At 41.6% G+C, this 21254-nt stretch overlaps 3 gene segments (V, D, J or C); all 3 read left to right on the top strand.

Moving 5' to 3' along the window:
- The first annotated feature begins 587 nt into the window (after positions 1–587).
- Positions 588–1305, top strand: LOC115375400 (T cell receptor alpha variable 38-1-like). The segment is given in 3 exon segments: positions 588–669; positions 760–1073; positions 1282–1305. Coding segments are annotated over 3 exon segments (384 nt in total).
- Positions 1306–9861: 8556 nt separating this feature from the next.
- LOC115374740 (T cell receptor alpha variable 9-2-like) lies at positions 9862–10437 on the top strand (the record flags this gene model as incomplete). The annotated part of the segment is given in 2 exon segments: positions 9862–9919; positions 10163–10437. Coding segments are annotated over 2 exon segments (318 nt in total), but the record flags the coding sequence as incomplete, so codon positions are not given.
- Positions 10438–18526: 8089 nt separating this feature from the next.
- On the top strand, positions 18527–19080 carry LOC115375398 (T cell receptor alpha variable 38-1-like). The segment is given in 2 exon segments: positions 18527–18610; positions 18701–19080. Coding segments are annotated over 2 exon segments (426 nt in total).
- The last annotated feature ends 2174 nt before the right edge of the window (positions 19081–21254 follow it).

Below are 21254 nucleotides of genomic sequence, written 5' to 3'. Positions count from 1 at the left end.
TGTTTGTTCCTGATACTGTGAGTCTGATCAAGTGTTTATCAGAGTGATGGCCTGTGGGTAGAAACTGTTCCTGTGTCTGGAGGTCTTGATGTACAGTGTGCTGTAGCGCCTCCCAGAGGAGAGAAGTTGGAACAGGTTGTGTCCAGGGTGTGACGGGTCTGCAGTGATGTTTCCTGCCCGTTTCCTGGTTCTGGAAATGTTCGAGACTTCAAGTCCTGAGTGGAGGCCAGGTTGGCACCAGTGATTTGTAAGGTTAAAAAAAAATCACTACAACTGAAAAAGTCTGCAATTTAACGTCAACAAGAATGAAGTTAAGAAAGCTAAACAAACTAACAACCAGAAGAACTGAAAAAGCAAAAAAATGCCTGATTCACATGTTCAAAGGCTGCAATTCAGTGTTTCAGTCACAATCTGCCACCATTTGGAAGTGAAGAGGTATGAAAATGTGTTTTGGGTCAAACTGCCAACAGTGACACAGGATTGGGAACGAGCCCTGTCAAGCTGAACAGGCTCCTCCTTCAAATCTGCCAACGTAGTGTTGAAGAGAGAGAAAGAAGAGAAACCAGTGAGAAGCAGAGCTTCTCTGTAGCTGCTGCAGCTCATAATAACTCAACAGTGCAGCTATGACAGCTCTGCTCATGTCAGTGCTGCTGACTGCCATGTGCTTTGGTATGACTAAACTGTTTTCTTCATATTAATCTAACATTTGCCCTCTGGATTCTTCAACATCACACTGATGCTGTTTGTTGTTTCCTACAGAGTGCAGGGCACAAAAAGACAATGTGCTGCAACCAAAAGCAGATGTGACTGCTACTGAAGGAGAGGCAGTGACTCTTGGCTGTGAATATAACACCAGTCAAACAACTCCATATCTGTACTGGTACAAACAGGACGTCAGCGACAGGCCCAGATTCATCCTGAGTCGCTCCAAGTTTTCCTTGGAGAAAACAGAGGATGGTGTGAAGGACAGATTTAAATCCAGGCTGAATTCCACCTTAAGATCAGTTCCTCTGACCATCGAGGAGCTGCAGCCGTCTGACTCTGCTGTGTACTACTGTGCTCTACAGCCCACAGTGACAGGAAACACCAAAACTCAGGGCAAAAACCTTCACTGTGCATACTCCTCAACATCCACTAGAGGGAGCCAAATACACTTGTCATTTATTGAAGCAAAGTAAAAAGCACAAGAAAAATCACAAAAAGATCAAAGACAAAACAAGGAAGAGTGAACACAACACCTCAACTGTGCAGTGTGTGATGTGTAGGATGTTCACTGTGTAGGTGAAGTGTGGCCGCATTAATTAGAGAGGATCACACAGCAGGCTGCATATCGTACAGAACAAGTCCAACCTGAACAGCTGAGAGGCATCCACCAAGGGAGTCCTTTCTCTCCACTGCTGTTTGATGCCTAAAGTTGGAACATGGCTCATACAACCTGGAAACTTTGGCTAACTGAAAGATTAAAAACTGTCATGTTTCTGTTTTAGTAAAAAATAATTCTTCTGTTAGCTGAACAGTCTTACCTCATTTTCTGTTCAAATGTAATACAGATGTAGTGCAGTAAAAGAAAAAACCTTTTTGCAGCTTAAACATCTACTCAGTAATTTTCTCCAAAAAGTGATTTTATGACTTATTGGAAAGGACTCATCTATTGCTAACTGAAAACTCAAGTTTTCTTTCTAAAGTCTAGATGAAGACTAAAACAGCAATATTTTTGAAAAGTTTCGATCTGGTTTCTGGAAGCTACACTGCACAGAAACTGCCCTTCTCAGAGTGACTTTATGATGGTCATTTTACTGGTTTGTATTCCATAAAGCCGCAATTTTTTTTTACTCCGCCCGTTCAGGGTTACCTCAGCCAATAGCATTACTGCCCACAGAGCAAACATATTTTACAACTACAACTCCAAGTTGCTGCATTACAAGGGGAGGGGCTGTGCAGCAGAGAGGCTCATGACTTCCATCCTTCTGGCTTTCACACCAAAGACATGTTGCTTTATGTCTGTTTGCTTTCAGCAAACTTTATAGGTGAGTTATACACCTGTCATCAAAGTCTTATTTAACTTACAGTGGATATAGCAGACATTTTCCCTGACTTCAAATCTCTGGTGTGACTGAGATGAATCCCATTGATTTTTCAGCCATGGCTTCAGGGAACAGCATAAACCCAGAAGCTACTGAAGAACATGTTGTAGAGGGAGGAACCATCACCTTCACCTGCAAATATGATGGAAGCATCAACAATATCCAGTGGTACCGTCAATACCCGAGATCCAGACCAGAGTTCCTGCTCTCCATCACAGAAGGAGCATATATCCATGAAGCTGTTCCTGGTTTCTCAGCTCACATTGACAAACAAGAGAAGCGTGTTAGTATGGAGATCCCTTCCACTGCAGTGACACACTCTGCTCTGTACTACTGTGCTGTGCAGCCCACAGTGACAGGAAACACACAGTCTCTGTACAAAAACCTCTGGAGAAGTTTAAAAACGCCCATGACAGCAGCAATGGCATTTGAAGGGGAGGAACCATCAGGAAACACAAGGGGCTGAATAGTGAGAGGAAACTACAGAAAGACCAGGGAACTAGCAGCTCTTCATTTTACACTTTGTTCTTCTGTCATTCAACATGTTGTCATTTTACTTTCTGTTACTGGTCTGCATTATTAAAGGTAAGACACACTTCAAATCACTTGGTATACAAACAAAATGTCAGATGAAACTAATTCTTCATGAGTCTGGTTTGGTTGCAGCTGATTAACCCAGTATGTCAAATATAATCTGGTTCATTGATTAAATCCATGACTGACAGTCAAATCTGTTTTTGCAGATGCTGATTGTGGAGATCTCACTCCTGTCAAGGATGAAGAGTTCAGTTTGGAAGGCAGCACCGTTACTCTGTCATACAAATATTCAGAGAAAGCAACTGCTGGTGATTACTTCTTCTGGTATCGACAAGATCCAGGAAAACCACCAGAATATCTCCTGTCCACTGATGGATTTCAAAAGTCAGCACAGTATCTCAAATCAGACCCAAGGATTTCTACTAAACTGTCTGAAGACAAGCATGGTGTGGATCTTGAGATCTCCTCTTCCGCAGTGACACACTCTGCTCTGTACTACTGTGCTGTGAGGCCCACAGTGACAGGAAACACACAGTCTCTGTACAAAAACCTGACAAGCTGCTGAAGGCCTGTTTCCCACATCCTGTTCCACTTTCCTCCTCCACTAGAGGGCGACATGACCCAGAAGGCGTTGCTCTGTTGTTGCCCTGTTGGACCATTCTGTCATTAAAAACTGCTGCCATTAAGACTGTGACTCTGCACTGTGTCCGCTATGAGCAAAGTTTTTTCCAACTGACTTTATATCAAAAACCAGCTGGTAAGAGCGAGCAGATGGTAAAAAAAAAAAAAAAAAAAATCCTGAGCGATGTGTCGGCAGTGAGAAACACGACGTGAGTCGCATTCAGCCCTAACCCCTAACCCCTAACCCCTAACCATTTTGAGTTGTTTCCATCAGGGAGGCATTTTGTCTTTTCTGCCCAGAAGCCATTTTTGGCTCTTTTCCACTAGTACCTACTCAGCTCGACTCGCCTCAACAGGGTTTGGGTGGTTTTCCATTACAGTTGAGTCCCACCTCGCCATGGGTGGAGGCGTCACAGCAAGGCGGCACACCGTCCAGCTCCCTCTGGATTCTTTGGGCCACCAAGCACAGAAAAGTCTCCACCTCTTCATTTGACCACTGTACCGGTTTGCTTGCCATTTTCCGACTTTGCCAACTTCAGTGATGATCAATGTGCACAATCACTGCTGCTGTTTTTTTTTGTTTGTTTGTTTGTTTGTTTTGTTTTTTAAATGTTGGGTTTGGTTTTCGTGCAGGAGTCGCCCTCATGTGTTGTCACTCCCTGTCCAATCAGTGGCCTGCACGGCGTTTACGTCACATTTTCAGCTCGACTCAGCTCGCTTGGAACCCCGGCTGAGTGGGTCCTAAAATGGGACCTGCTACCAGGTACTACCACCTGATGGAAAAGCAGCCTTTGTTTTGTTAGTTGTTGGAAATTATTTTGGCATCAGTTTTGTTTTCTTAGCCACCGATCCTTTATTTTTCTGTTGTGTTCGGGTTTTGAGTGGTGGTCTATATGTAAATGTGTTTTAAGCAGGTAAGTTTAGGGTAGCCCAGGTAGGCTCTTTTTGTTTACGCCTTCAGCTGTTTTCAAGAAAAGCTGAATGGCAGACCAGGTAGGTTAGTATTTCTTTTGTTATAGAGCAGGCTAGTGTTGTGTCTTTTGTGTGTATCCATTGCCCTGTATTTCCCTCTTGTGCCTTTTTATTTGCCCTGAGTTACTACAAATAAACGGCTGTATATGCCTGTACAACCACTTTTGTTGCTTCCCTTAATTCCCTAGACAATTCCCATCCTTAGGGTTGTATCAGGGAGTCTGTGCATGTATATGTGTGTGTGGGTGAGTGAGTTTGAGAGTGTGTGTATGAATGTAACAGTGTGTTTGTGTGTGTGTGGCAACTCCTCCGTACTTTGAATCAAAAAACCCTAAATAATTAACAGTTACCGGACCCTTGCAATAGCATGGGGAATGCGGGGGGGCGGGGGCCCGTAACAACAGGCCCCATCCTCCTGCAAACCCCATAATGAAGAAGCGCTGTCAGACGTAGCTTTAGTAACAGGATCAGGGCCTTAAATTGGTGCAACACGTAAAGACTGGAGGGGAAGGGGTGACTCCATAAGGCTGGATCAAGTCTGACAGGTCCTGAATCCCAGTGCCGGGCGTCGGGTTCTGCCACATGGTTTCACACTAAAGGTCCTTACACACCAACGGCGTTATTTTCGTGCAAATATTTTGTATTTTTCCAAACTCATAACATGCAATAAATACTTGCACATAGAATGAGAAATACGAAAAGTCGAAAGGCGAGAGATTTATTTTTCGCAACAAGCTTGATTTTTCTAGGCGAACAAACTGCAGCAGCCAATCAGCAGCCTCCATTCACAACAACAACATGAGGTCAGAGCCTGCAGGAGAGGCAGCGTTTCTCCTCAGGAGCTGCCCACTAAAATATTCTGACAGCCTGCCTCACACAGACAGCCAGGCTCTGCTCTGGGTCAATGGGATCCTGATAGTTGGTTCTCTGTCTCTCCAGATGTGGTGCCAGCAGACCCAGGAGAGTCTCGGATTGTCCCACGTACATCTGAAAATAAGTTCGGAAACGGTCATGATACAATTTTAATTCCTGTATCAGCAGGTGGGATTCTTCTCTATCCCTGCTCTGTAAAAACGGGTGTACCCAAAATCTCCTCTTTGGACGGGTAAACAGTTCAATAATGACAAGGTCCTCATCGGAGGACGAAGTTGATTCCATGTTTTATTCCTGTCAGAACGCTCTCTTGCTCGCTGTGGGATTCATATTTCGCAATATGCACATTCACATCGCTGACTGGTGTGAATAGTTAAAGGCGAAATTGTCGCCAATGAGTTGTTTCCCACTTTCGTTCCACTATTTCGCCCCGCATACCGGTGTGGAACAACCTTAACTCTGAAGCTCTGTCGAGGCGGGTTGTTCTTCAGGGTTTTGGCAGCTCAGTAACGGACGTGATTCAGTGCCTTTTCACAGGAAAACTCACGTTCAAAGGCGCTCGTACTACTGAAACTGGAGATGGGGTCGGTGTGAGATATCGAGTGTATTATTTCCTAACCTAACTCTGCTCCATAGCAGCGCGTCTGTTACCAAGCAAGTTTAGCAGAAACTTTACTGTCTATCAGTGACTACAGACCGAGAGAAGAGCGAGCTGAAAAAAACCTGAAGCTACTGAAGAGAGACGCGACGTGAGCTGTCACACCTGAGAGGGTGACAGAGAGGTGGTCACTGTGTGTGTGTGTGTGTGTGTGTAGGGGTTGGGCGCTGTGTGTGACAGGCCCATCACACAACGTGAACACAGTCAGCAGTTTCATTCATCACGAGCACGAATATTGACTCAGATTACTCGTATAACACTCGTACTCGTCAAAGGTGCTTTATCCGTAGTGGATACTCGTTTCAGCCGAGTATCAGGCTCAACGCTTGAAGGTCCTGAAGAAAAAGTACCAGTGTACCAATACTTGTTGTCATGAGTAGTTACAACTGGCCAATGGAAATGCATCAAGAATTTTACACAAAGTCATTCAAAACATTCAGTTATCTATAATTTCTTTTTTTTTTTTTTTTTTTTTTTTTTTTTTTTTTTAAATGATCAGAATATGTATCAAAATATTTCTGGAAAAAAGTTGTATTAATTTTTGTTGTCGATATTCAGCTTCTGTTACAAGATTTTGTTCTTTCTGTTGTCAACTATTATGCCAAATAACCTAGTGATGTCAATTCATCAACACCATGTCAATTACAAAAAGGAAAATCTTGAAAAATTCATGATTTCACTGTTGAAAACTGTCTGTGCAAAACACAATATATTCAAAGCTGGAGACTCTGGCCCCACCTACAAATGGTGAGAACAGAGCATCACATGAAACAAGTTGCTCAGAGTGAACAAGTGGTTAAAGAGCTTCATCAGTACGAGGGGAAGGACAGACTGAACAAAGACTTTAACTGTCAAAGTAGAAAAGAAGAAAAAGGAATTTCCATAGTGGTGTTTAAAACATGAAAGACTTGGTTTTTAAGATGGTGGCTCTGAGCTTCAGTGTGTTTTCACCTTTGTTTCTGACCATACTGTCAGGTATGTCAAACAACATTTTCAGAAAAACATTCACATTCCACTGACGTTATTTTACTGCTAAAAATGTCAAGAACCAAGAAGTAACAGTTATCTCTTCCTTCAGGTGTCAGCTGTGAAGATCTCACTCCAGTCAAGAATGAAGAGTTCAGTTTAGAAGGCAGCAAAGTTACTCTGTCATACAAATACAACAAAACTGGAAGTGCTGGAGATGAATTCTACTGGTATCGACAAGATTCAGGAAAACCACCAGAATTCCTCCTGAGGATCATGGGACATCAAAAGTCAGCAGTGATTCTCAAATCAGACCCAAGGATTTCTACTAAACTGTCTGAAGACAAGCGTGGTGTGGATCTGGAGATCTCCTCTGCTGCAGTGACACACTCTGCTCTGTACTACTGTGCTGTGAAGCCCACAGTGACAGGAAACACACAGTCTCTGTACAAAAACCTGACATCCAACAGCAGAAGCTGCACTACACTGCAGACACAGAGCCCTAGGAGACATTTTCTTATCAACTTGTTTCAAAATGCACTCATTCAGGATTCTTGTCTGAGTGAAACCCTCAGTTTTAAAAGGTAATCTTACTTATTTACTGATCAAATCCACCACAGAAAATGACTTGCAGAGGCGTTGCTGCTCCACAAATGAAGCCAACAAGTTGTTCTGTACACATGGAGTGTCTGCTCAATCGACGATTCCTCATCACACAAACATGGTCAGTGGTACAAAGTGTAGAAAATGACAATTTATCCAAAGTCAACCAAGTCTACACAAACCCAGCAGATACCAGCATGTTTCCCCTCTCAAAACATGAGTTGAACTTTCCTCCTCCACTAGAGGGCGACATGACCCAGCAGGCGTTGCTCTGTTGTTGCCCTGTTGGACCATTCTGTCATTAAAAACTGCTGCCATGAAGAGAACAACTCTCACACTGAATGCTGAACATCAGCTAGTTTCTCCTGTTGCTTTAGACCTTGTTGTAGAGATGGAACACTGGCTGTGGATTATTCTTGCTGCACTTCTCTTTGGTATGATAGACAGCATCACACTTTGATCCACCTGTTTCTAGCAATATAGAAAGCTTTCTCCAGCTCATCAAGCTCTATTTGTTGTTGATGTGCAGATTCCACAGGAGCAGAACATGGCATATCTGCTGTCATTTGTTAGCTTGGAGATAACTCCCTGTATGCTACAGGCTGACATCAGACAGCAGGCAGTGAAAAGCCACACTCATCTACATGTCTGTGTCAAGCAGTCATGCACAAACTAGTCATGTTGTGATCTCAGCTCCAGTCAACTATCTCAACACTTGAGCTGCTGCTGGCCATAGAGGAACACTGGACACTGGACATTTTCCACTGTCTTCTCCTCTCAGCCTCATGGACAATGTTAGTCTAATGGCTTGATTTTCTCCACTTTTTCCAGGGCTAACAGCTGCAGACGACATCTCTCCTGTACGAGATGAAGTCAGTGGGACAGAGGGGCAATCTGTCACACTCACCTGCTCCTATCAAACAAGCTCCAGAGGAATTTCCCTTCACTGGTACAGACATCAGTCTGACCAGGCTCCTCAGTTTATACTCTTGAAAGGAGCCAAAGGTTACAGCGGTCAATATATTCCTAATAATCGTTATGGATCCAAAACAAGCGACACATCCACTGAACTCACCATAACAGGCCTAACCCTGGCAGACACAGCTCTCTACTACTGTGCTCTAGGCACACAGTGATAGAAAGTCTACAAGAGGCTGTACAAAAACCTGAACACAGATATCTCACTATTCTTCAAAGAGGAGGGAAGTGGAATTCAAACCACAGCTTCATATCAGATGGATTGTGGGAACTCATGCTTCATCAGAGCCACTGTGGTTCCAGCTGCCAATCAAACACTGTGGGAGGACTCACATGCTCAGCAAATACACAGCAATGACTAATCAGCTGGATGATGGTACAAACACGATAAAAAAAAAACCACCAGAGAAACAAAGTGTCAGGTTTGCTCTACCTCCTGGATTCTTCTGGACTCTGACATCATTTCCTCCGGATCCAGAACGAAGATCCAAAATGTGTCAAGAGCAGCAAAGTCACACATCAGAACAGATGATGGAATCAACATTTCTGTCAATCCTTCCTGTTCATCATTCATACTGGAGCATACTGACTTCATGATGATCATCTGCTCCATCATTTTATTGTGTGTGCTGTGTGGTGATAATGTATTGACAAAAAACAAACAACAGTAAACAATGGCTGTGATTGTAGTTTTACTGTTTCATGCTAAATATGTCTTTCAAATTTGATCATTGATTAACAGAATGATGTTAGTGAAAACACAATACTCAAAGAAACCACTTAAAAAGTTTTAACAAATGTGGTCTTTTTTTCTATTTCAATTTATTTATTTTTTAACTCATCACATTGCCATACTTGTACGTTTTTTGTTGTTGCTGTTGTCTATTTTATTTATTTAGGCCAAAGAAATCATTGCAATTCCATTCCTGGTTGTTAAACTCAGACTAAACGAAACTCAAAATAAATCAAACACTTGACTATGTGTTATCGACCATCATTTGATCCTTCTTTTTTGCCAGGTGCCTTACACCAACTTCAAGTCACAACTGAAATTTTGTCACATGTCAAACAAAATGATATACTGTATTCATCACTTTACTGATGCCACAGTTAGAAATGAGCCAGGGTTTATTGTGCAGAGCCAGGGAGAGGCAGCATCACACAACAGGTTTCCTCTTGGAGATTTAGAAGTGCAGTCTGTTCACTGTGATCTCTGTGCTTACTGAGCATGCTCAGTAGGACAAGGACCAATGAGAGCAGTTTCTAACTCACTGAGACTTCATGTCAACCATGGAGCCACAGTGGACCAGCAGAGTTTTACCTGTCCTCTTTACTGCAGTATTTGTTGGTCAACAGATTTTCTCATCATCTTCATTATAGCCCTGGCACAAAGTAGGTAATTCTGCAGTTCACATTTTGCTTTGACTGTGGCGCCTCCTACTGGTTTCATCTAAAAAACCTACAGATGCACTGTGATGGAAAGCCTGTCAAGAGGAGGAGCACAGTCATGAACACATGATGAAGAGACTTTTGTGTCAGTCCCATCCAGTAAAATTATTCCTGCTCAACATCACTGAGTCAGCAATGTTGACTCTCTGCTCACTGATCTCATTCTGCATGTTATGGGGTAAGAACATGTTCCACCACATTCACATATTTGGTTTGTTAACTTGTTGGAAAACATCTTGCACCAACTTTAAACCAAATTTCCACCAGACCACATGAACATCTTATGAACTAACATTATTGCAAAGTTTCACAAAATACAAACTTTCAAAACAAAGTTGCTGGCATACAGAATGAGTTGATGTAACTCTGAAAAGACTTTTAGATTGAAAATGATTGAATTCCCTCAAACGTTTCATTCCAGGTCAAAGTGTTGGAGACACCATCACACCAGAGAAGGATGCTGAACAAGCCGCTGAGGGCAGTAAAGTGAAGCTCTCCTGCAGATACAGCAGCTCTCAAGTTTACAGTCTGTTATGGTACCGCCAGTATCCTGGATCAGCCCCCCAGTTCCTCATACTGGAAAACTCAGGAGTCGTAAATAACCCCATACCAGGACTGGGCATCCAACACGTCAAAGAGCAGAGTCGTGTGGATCTGGAGATCTCCTCAGCTGAAGTGACAGACTCTGCTCTGTACTACTGTGCTGTGAGGCCCACAGTGACAGGAAACACACAGTCTCTGTACAAAAACCTCTGGAGAAGTTTAAAAACGCCCATGACAGCAGCAATGGCATTTGAAGGGGAGGAACCATCAGGAAACACAAGGGGCTGAATAGTGACAGGAAGCTACAGAAAGACCAGGGAACTAGCAGCTCTTCATTTTACACTTTGTTCTTCTGTCATTCAACATGTTGTCATTTTACTTTCTGTTGTTCATGTGGATCATTGAAGGTAAGCCATGTTTTAAATAATTTGATAAACAAGTAAATGTAGTATGAAAAAAATTCCCATGAATGAACCTCACAGTCTGGTTGTGTTGAAGTCGTTCAACCCAGTGTGTCAGATGTATTCTGGATTATTGTTTAATTCCATTAATGTGAGTCACATCTATGTTGGCAGATGTTCACTGTCAAGATCTCACTGCAATCAAGACTGAAGAGTTCAGTTTAGAAGGCAGCAAAGTTACTCTGTCATACAACTACTCCAAAACTTCAACTGGCGGTGATCAATTCTTCTGGTATCGACAAGATCCAGGAAAACCACCAGAATTCCTCCTGATGATCACAGGAATTGAAAAGTCAGCACAGATCCTCAAATCAGACCCAAGGATTTCTACTAAACTGTCAGAAGACAAGCGTGGTGTGGATCTGGAGATCTCCTCTGCTGCAGTGACACACTCTGCTCTGTACTATTGTGCTGTGAGGCCCACAGTGACAGGAAACACCAAAGCTCAATACAAAAACCTTTGGTGCAGAAATCCAGAATGCAAAGGCAAACAAATACTCTGCAATAAACACTAGAGGGAGACAAATACTATGGACTTCCAACAGTCTGTTGTCTTGCATTTCATTTTCACTGCAGAAATGACACAAACTCTTAAAATCATTCAAGTTAAAATAGTAGTGTTGGGTGTAGAATTTAATATGAACTAAAGAACATGAATTCATACGAAATATCAAATTAGTATAGACATCTTCTATAGAAATACAGAAATATTATCCCACATATAAACCAATACATACACAATATAAATAATTCACATAAATTCACAATTTCTTTTTCCATATTCACAGTGAAAACAGTGATTAAATACTTTATGTCTAACATTACTTTATGTAAATGAAATGATCCAGGAGTTTGGGTGAATTTGTTGGCACACACAAAACGTATTTGCAAAAAGTCAGAGAGACAGGAAGGAAGAAAACATTTTTTCATTATCATCCATGCTGGCCAGTTTACTGGTTTGTTTTCCATAAAACTGCTATTTTTTTTACTCCACCCATTCAGGGTTACCTCAGCCAATAGCATTACTGCCCACAGAGCAAACATATTTTACAACTACAACTCCAAGTTGCTGGATTACAAGGGGAGGAGCTGTGCAGCAGAGAGGCTCATGACTTCCATCCTTCTGGCTTTCACACCAAAGACATGTTGCTTTATGTCTGTTTGCTTTCAGCAAACTTTATAGGTGAGTTATACACCTGTCATCAAAGTCTTATTGAACTTACAGTGGATATAGCAGGCATTTTGCCTGACTTCAAATCTCTGGTGTGACTGAGATGAATCCCATTTATTTTTCAGCCATGGCTTCAGGGAACAGCATAAACCCAGAAGCTCCTGAAGAACATGTTGTAGAGGGAGGAAACATCACCTTCACCTGTAAATATGATGGGAGCATCTACAGTATCCAGTGGTACCGTCAATACCCGAGATCCAGACCAGAGTTCCTGCTCTACATCACAGAAGGAGAATCTGTCCATGAAGCTGTTCCTGGTTTCTCAGCTCACATTGACAAACATGAGAAGCATGTTAGTATGGAGATCCCTTCCACTGCAGTGACACACTCTGCTCTGTACTACTGTGCTGTGAGCCCCACAGTGACAGGAAACACACAGTCTCTGTACAAAAACCTGACAGACACTGAAGCTACAACAGTCACAGATTCCACATCATCCTCACGTTCTGGGAGCAACTTATTAAGGAAAAGTGCTGAAGAGTAAATGATGGTGTGCAACTTCACTGACTGATTATGTGATCAACTCAGTGTTTCAACAACACATTAAAATCAATATTTAGTTGATTCATTGATTGGTTGTTTTCCAAAATACAGATAGAAAATCAATAGGTTTGGATGGAGCTCCTCAACCTGCTCACCCAACACATACAGGTATTTTTAATCCTTTGTAAAGTGTTTTGACCAAGACAATTAAAAAAAAAAAAAAAAAAAAAAAAAACACCTGCATGACAAAGGTTTCTTAATTGAAATTAATCAACTCCTTCAACGCTTTGATACAAGAAATTCCTTGAAGTGATAAATATTTGTTTTGGAAATGAAATCATGACTAAAAGATATTTGAAAAATCTGATATATTAAAGAATTTGACCGAAAGTAAATTATTTTGCCATCTAGCGCTCAGAGCTGGAATGAATAAATGCAAATGTGGTGATATCAATACTATATGAAATATTACATCAATCATCAGAATGACAAAAAGGAATATTCATATTGTTCCATCTGAAATGTAAAATTACAAAATACAGGACACGAGGAAAAAACTGCGTAAAACCAATAAAGGATCAATAAATTGTACCCTACTCTCAGGCTATGTTCACTAATGATTGATTTATTGATTTATTGTTGTAAGAGGCAAAACCAAAGCAGGGAAACATGACGTGCCGTTGAGATGATGGGAGGGACAGACTGAAGGAGGAGCCAAACTGTCAGTGAAGAAGAGAAACGCTGAAGAAGAAGAGGAACCCATTTCCTCACTCAAATCACAGATTTCTCTCTTCAAGATGGAGTCACTGCACATTTGTGTACTGACTCATTTGTTTCTGACCATACTAACAGGTACATTACACAGTAACATTTTGAACTCCATTCACTCAGTGATGAAATCCTTTAGAGCATCAAGTAACACAGTTATCTCTTCCTTTAGGTGTCAGCTGTGAGGAACTCACTCCAGTCGAGAATGAAGAGTTCAGTTTGGAAGGCAGCAAAGTTACTCTGTCATATAAATACCACAAAGAAGCTACTGCCAGTGATTATTTCTTCTGGTATCGACAAGATCCAGGAAAACCACCAGAATTCATCCTGATGATCATGGGACATCAAAAGTCAGCACAGTATCTCGAATCAGACCCGAGGATTTCTACTAAACTGTCTGAAGACAAGCGTGGTGTGGATCTGGAGATCTCCTCTGCTGCAGTGACACACTCTGCTCTGTACTACTGTGCTGTGAAGCCCACAGTGACAGGAAACACACAGTCTCTGTACAAAAACCTGACAAGCTGCTGGAAGCCTGTTTCCCACATCCTGTTCCACGTTCCTCCTCCACTAGAGGGCGACATGACGCAGCAGGCGTTGCTCTGTTGTTGCCCTGTTGGACCATTCTGTCATTAAAAACTGCTGCCATGAAGAGAACAACTCTCACACTGAATGCTGAACATCAGCTAGTTTCTCCTGTTGCTTTAGACCTTGTTGTAGAGATGGAACACTGGCTGTGGATTATTCTTGCTGCACTTCTTTTTGGTATGATAGACAGCATCACACTTTGATCCACCTGTTTCTAGCAATATAGAAAGCTTTCTCCAGCTCATCAAGCTCTATTTGTTGTTGATGTGCAGATTCCACAGGAGCAGAACATGGCATATCTGCTGTCATTTGTTAGCTTGGAGATAACTCCCTGTATGCTACAGGCTGACATCAGACAGCAGGCAGTGAAAAGCCACATTCATCTACATGTCTGTGTCAAGCAGTCATGCACAAACTAGTCATGTTGTGATCTCAGCTCCAGTCAACTCTCTCAACACTTGAGCTGCTGCTGGCCATAGAGGAACACTGGACACTGGACATTTTCCACTGTCTTCTCCTCTCAGCCTCATGGACAATGTTAGTCTAATGGCTTGATTTTCTCCACTTTTTCCAGGGCTAACAGCTGCAGACAACATCTCTCCTGTACAAGATGAAGTCAGTAGGACAGAGGGGCAATCTGTCACACTCACCTGCTCCTATCAAACTAATGAAGAATATATTTGGCTTCACTGGTACAGACATCAGTCTGACCAGGCTCCTCAGTTTATACTGTATAAAGGAGCCAAAGGTTACAGTTCTGAACATATTCCTAATAATCGTTATGGATCCAGAACAAGCGACACATCCACTGAACTCACCATAACAGGCCTAACCCTGGCAGACACAGCTCTCTACTACTGTGCTCTAGACACACAGTGATAGAAAGTCTACAAGAGGCTGTACAAAAACCTGAACACTGATATCTCACTATTCTTCAAAGAGGAGGGAAGTGGAATTCAAAGCACAGCTTCATATCAGATGGATTGTGGGAACTCATGCTTTATCAGAGCCACTGTGGTTCCAGCTGCCAATCAAACACTGTGGGAGGACTCACATGCTCAGCAAATACAAAGCAATGACTAATCAACTGGATGAGGCTACAAACACACTCTGTCATCAAAACGAGACGAAAGAAGTTACAGAACGTAGAACATCAAGAAACAAATTCTGAAATCAGTGATCAAGTTGAGAGATCAGCTGCCTCACAAAACATTTCACTGAATTTTTGATGGTTTCCTCAGCACTTTGAGAAATGTTTCTTCCTATTTCACATTTTCACTGATTATCATGTCTTGTCAAAGGGTCACCTGACTCACGTCTCCATTAGCTCCATTATTATTGTTACTGACATTGTGAATGAGATGTGATGTGTCTTGTTATCTGCTGGATGCCTTGTGACGATCTCAATATTAAACTGCACTGAATGTTTCTTGGATGGAAATATATTCACCTCACCTCAAATATTTTCACTCACCTCTATGTTTCATGAATCAGATAAACAACTATGAAGAAACTGATTGTAGCATCACTGTCATTTCCAAACCTTCCACTGACATAAGCAGCATAAGCAGAGCACAGCCAGAGGAGGTGACACAGAGTTCAATATGGATGAAGGAGCCAAAGTTCACTGAGCATAATTATTACCACAAGAGATTATTATGGTTTGTATGCTGTCAATATCCATTGTGTATTACATAAAGTATTGAATATTAATAGACTTTTATTATGTGATAGATCTAGTTTACTCTGTCTCTATGGTATTTGAGTGATTGCACATGTCTGCTGTTCCTGTCTGAGAGAAGCTCTGGGGATTGATGTTTTCAATGGAAATACAAGACCTGGATGTTCAGGAAAGTTTCTCAAAAATTCAAAAGACACAATAACCCAATGTCTCTTTCCTGTTCTGTGAGCAGTGGTGTGCACAGGATTTTTGAAGGGCAGGGGCGAAAATGAAAAAAGGGCACTCTCCCTAGGCGGGTCGGGGGGCATGTTCCCCCAGGAGAAATTTTTTGAAAATTGTACATTTAAATCCATCAATCTGGTGCCTTTTGAAAGCAAAATCAAGCTAAATAGAATAACAGTAGTGCTCTGACCTATAGGTCTAGGGCTATGTCAAAATACAGGTGCAAAAAAACCTCATGAATCGCAACTCTACTGTGACCAAATACACAACAGCAGCGGCATTTTCAACCAGAGGGCACTTTAGCGCAGCATTTTCAACCAAGAGGGCACTAGGGGTGCAGCGTTTTCAACCAAGAGGGCAATTTAGCAAGTCAATTTCAACTAGGAGGCCATTTTAGTGCTGGGTTTTCATCCCAAAAAAAGGGCACTTTAACGCGCGATTTTCAACCAGGAGGGAATGAGGGGAGGCGGTTGCCCCCCCTGCCCTCCCCCATGCACGCCACTGTCTGTGAGTGCAGAAAAATAAGGAATCAAAATGGAAATAAATGTTGAAGACCAATCCTTTCTGTCTGCTTTGGGATTAAGGTTAATCTTGACACTTCAATGGAATATGGAAGGACTCTGATGAAGATGCAGTCGGCATTCAAACATTTGTCTCCTTGTTGCGTCTAAACTAAAAAAAAAAAAAAAAAACTCAATCAGATTGTGTTGTTCAAGACACGACTTTCTTTTATAGAATGATTCATTGAACAAAAGAGTGACTGGATTCTTCTGCTGGACGACATGAAATTCTCACAGAACTCAAGTCAAAAGTCCAAGTTCATGTTTAGAAGAAACGAGTTCATCACATGAATGATGAAAAATCTACTTTTTATCCTCTGGTCCAAAGAATCCCATTAAATGAATCAAAATCAGAATTATGTACTTACACAGAGTTAGACATTTCTTATTTCTTATTTATTTATTTAGAAGTCAGGACAATGCACATTAATGAACATAAAAACATAGAGCAACACATTTCAAAAGAGGGTTAAAACAGAATAGACACATACATTACAAATATGTGTTAAAACATAGAGCAGTACAGTAACAGCATGCGGTAGAAGTGTTAGAGGAGATTGCATGTTTGGTTGGCTCTGAGCCACACCTTCAGGTGGCTCTTGAAGGTGGTCAGATTGGGACACTTCGTTATGGATGAGGGTAATGAGTTCCAAATTGCAATCCCTTTAGAAGGCAGGGCGTTCTGACTGAAAGAGGTTTTCCTGTAGGGAACCACACAGTCCCTGTTAGTAATTGCTCTGGTGGTCCTCGTCTGTCTAAATGTAATAAACTCTTCAAGTGGAGGTGGCGCCAGGCCATGAAGCACTTTATATATTAAACATACAGAGGAGAATTTACTAAAAAATTAGGAAAAACTCTTTTTGTCTAGAATTTTGAGTGCTTTTCTGTGCAGAAGTTCAACTGGTTTCAGGATACTAGAACTTGTCAAAGACCAGCTGGTGATGCAGTAGCTTAGATGTGAAAATATCATAGAGTGCAAAAACATCAGAGCAGCTACTTCTGACAAGGAACCTCTGATTTGCCTAAAGTTACAGAGATGAAATTTAATTTTTTTAGACAACATTTTAACACGGTTTTTAAAGGAGAGTTTGGAGTCTATAATCACCCCTAGATATTTAAATTCATTAACAACTTCCAGCTGTACTGCGCCCAAAAAACACCTGAGCGAGAAAGCATGCTAGTGGCAGATTGCTTCGACAGAAATAGACAAACAGATTTTTTTGTATTCAAAATAAGACATCATCTAGTAAGCTATGTTTGTATATGTGTAAGAGCTGTAGAGAGCACCCGTGCTGCCTCCTCAGGATTTTTCGCTTTAGTAAAGATGACCGCATCATCAGCATAAAGCTGGACATCAACATTTAGGCAAAAATCAGGCAGATCATTAATATACAATATAAATAATAAGGGCCCCAAAATGGACCCTTGGGGGACCCCTACTGGACAACCCATAAAAGAGGAGCTGGTACCGTCCACCACAGTGCATTGTTCTCTATGTGACAAGTATGAATCAAACCATTTAATAGATTCGGAGGAAAAATTGAAATGAGACAGTTTAGATAAAAGCACCTTATGATTAACGGTGTCAAACGCTCTTTTTAGATCTAAAAAAACAGCGCCAACACATCCATTAACATCTAGATAACACTTAATTTTCTCCATGAACATGGTCAATGCATACATACAACAAGACATACAAGCACATGAAACAAACATTTGACCGCTATGTACTGATCTAAATTTAAATATATATTTGTGCAAGAATAAAAAGTAAACAAGGTTCAAGGTTCAACAAACCAACCAAAAAACTGCCAACTAATGAAAAATGTGAAGTAGTAGATGATAATGCAATGGGGCAGAGTGCAAAGATGCTGGAGTGAATAGTGGATATATGGATGTTTACATGGCTATATGCATGGAGTTGATATGGAGTAAAGAGAATATATACAGAGTGCTAAAGTATTGAAAATGATGACATATTGAGAAACTGCTGAGGCTACCAGTATAACTAGAATAAATATTATATTGCACAGGGATTGTTCCTGATACTGTGAGTCTGATCAAGTGTTTATCAGAGTGATGACCTGTGGGTAGAAACTGAAGAGGAATGAAAATGTGTTTTGTGTCCAACTGCCAACAGTGACACAGGATTGGGAACGAGCCCTGTCAAGCTGAACAGGCTCCTCCTTCAAATCTGCCAACGTCGTGTTGAAGCTGAAGAGAAACCAGTGAGAAGCAGAGCTTCTCTGTAGCTGCTGCAGCTCATAATAACTCAACAGTGCAGCTATGACAGCTCTGCTCATGTCAGTGCTGCTGACTGCCATGTGCTTTGGTATGACTAAACTGTTTTCTTCATATTAATCCAACATTTGCCCTCTGGATTCTTCAACATCACACTGACGCTGTTTGTTGTTTCCTACAGAGTGCAGGGCACAAAAAGACAATGTGCTGCAACCAGAAGCAGATGTGACTGCTACTGAAGGAGAGGCAGTGACTCTTGGCTGTGAATATAACACCAGTCAAACAACTCCATATCTGTACTGGTACAAACAGGACGTCAGCGACAGGCCCAGATTCATCCTGAGTCGCTCCAAGTTTTCCTTTGAGAAAACAGAGGATGGTGTGAAGAACAGATTTAAATCCAGGCTGAATTCCACCTTAAGATCAGTTCCTCTGACCATCGTGGAGCTGCAGCCGTCTGACTCTGCTGTGTACTACTGTGCTCTGCAGCCCACAGTGACAGGAAACACCCAAAACTCAGGGCAAAAACCTTTACTGTGCAAACTCCTAAACATCCACTAGAGGGAGCCAAATACAGTTGTCATTTGTTGGAGTGAAGTAAAAAGCACAAGAAAAATCACATAAAGATCAAAGACAAAACGAGGAAGAGCACACACAACACCTCAGCTGTGCAGTGTGTGATGTGTAGGATGTTCACTGTGTAGGTGAAGTGTGGCTGCATTAATTAGAGAGGATCACACAGCAGGCTGCATATCGTATAGAACAAGTCCAACCTGAACAGCTGAGAGGCATCCACCAAGGGAGTCCTTTCTCTCCACTGCTGTTTGATCCCTAAAGCTGGAACATGGCTCACACAACCTGGAAACTTTGGCCCACAGAAAGATAAAAAAAACAAACAAAAAAGCTGTAATGTTAGCTGACAGTCTTACCTCATTTTCTGTTCAAATGCAACACAAATGCAGTCCACTAAAAAATTTATTTACTTCATGCAGCTGAAACATCTACTCAGTAATTTTCTCCAAAAAGTTATTTTATGACTTATTGGCAAGGACTCATCTACTGCTGACTGAAATCTCATGTTTTTTTTTTTTTTTTTCTAGAGTCTAGAGTCTAGATAAAGACTATAACACCAATATTTTTGAGAAGTTCCAATCTGGTTTCTGGAAGCTACACTGCACAGAAACTGACCTTCTCAGAGTGACTTTGTGATCGTCATTTCACTGGTTTGTTTTCCATAAAACTGCTATTTTTTGGCTCCACCCATTCAGGGTTACCTCAGCCAATAGCATTACTGCCCACAGAGCAAACATATTTGGACAACTACAACTCCAAGTTGCTGGATTACAAGGGGAGGGGCTGTGCAGCAGAGAGGCTCATGACTTCCATCCTTCTGGCTTTCACACCAAAGACATGTTGCTTTATGTCTGTTTGCTTTCAGCACACTTTATAGGTGAGTTATACACCTGTCATCAAAGTCTTATTTAACTTGCAGTGTATATAGCAGACATTTTGCCTGACTTCAAAGCTCTGGTGTGACTGAGATGAATCCCATTGATTTTTCAGCCATGGCTTCAGGGAACAGCATAAACCCAGAAGCTCCTGAAGAACATGTTGTAGAGGGAGGAAACATCAACTTCACCTGCAAATATGATGGGAGCATCTACAGTATCCAGTGGTACCGTCAATACCCGAGATCCAGACCAGAGTTCCTGCTCTCCATCACAGAACAAAGATCTGTCCATGAAGCTGTTCCTGGTTTCTCAGCTCACATTGACAAACATGAGAAGCGTGTTAGTATGGAGATCCCTTCCACTGCAGTGACACACTCTGCTCTGTACTACTGTGCTGTGCAGCCCACAGTGACAGGAAACACACAGTCTCTGTACAAAAACCTCTGGAGAACTTTAAAAATGCCCATGACAGCAGCAATGGCATTTGAAGGGGAGGAACCATCAGGAAACACAAGAGGCTGAATAGTGACAGGAAGCTACAGAAAGACCAGGGAACTAGCAGCTCTTCATTCATTCAACATGTTGTCAATATACGTTCTGTTGCTCTTGTGTATTGCTGAAGGTAAGACACGTATGATGTAAATTCTGTCTGAAAAAAATATGAATTAATAAACATTTTTGTCTAAATATATTAAAAAACATTAAACACAGAACACAAGAAATTATTGTGTAAATCCATTGTGATAAATCTATTTTTGACAGATGTTCACTGTGGAGATCTCACTCCTGTCAAGAATGACGAGTTCAGTTTGGAAGGCAGAAATGTTACTCTGTCATACAACTACTCCAAAACTGCAACTAGCAGTGACGAATTCTACTGGTATCGTCAAGATCCAGGAAAACCACCAGAGTTCCTCTTCTTCCACTTGGGCACAGGTTCAGGAGCAAGAAAAGCTGATCCAAACTCTGGACTTTATATTAAAGTGAATGAAGAGAAAACCCAAATGGATCTGGAGATCTCCTCTGCTGCAGTGACACACTCTGCTCTGTACTACTGTGCTGTGAGGCCCACAGTGACAGGAAACACACAGTCTCTGTACAAAAACCTGTCGTGTCCTCACAGAGTATTTACACACTTCAGTTCCTTCTGCTATTGAACAACAGCGCCCTCAAGTGGCGTTATCACATCAGCACACTGACATGTTGAACTGACAAACTAAAACAGCATCACTCTGATGTGTAGTAATTACCTTGGTGCTCAGTGATGAAATATATATAATTCTG

This window comes from Myripristis murdjan, chromosome 17, assembly GCF_902150065.1.
Source record: "Myripristis murdjan chromosome 17, fMyrMur1.1, whole genome shotgun sequence".
Lineage (NCBI taxonomy): Eukaryota > Metazoa > Chordata > Actinopteri > Holocentriformes > Holocentridae > Myripristis > Myripristis murdjan.
The sequence above is the reverse complement of the archived record's forward strand: the minus strand, read 5'-3'. Positions and strand labels throughout refer to the sequence as shown.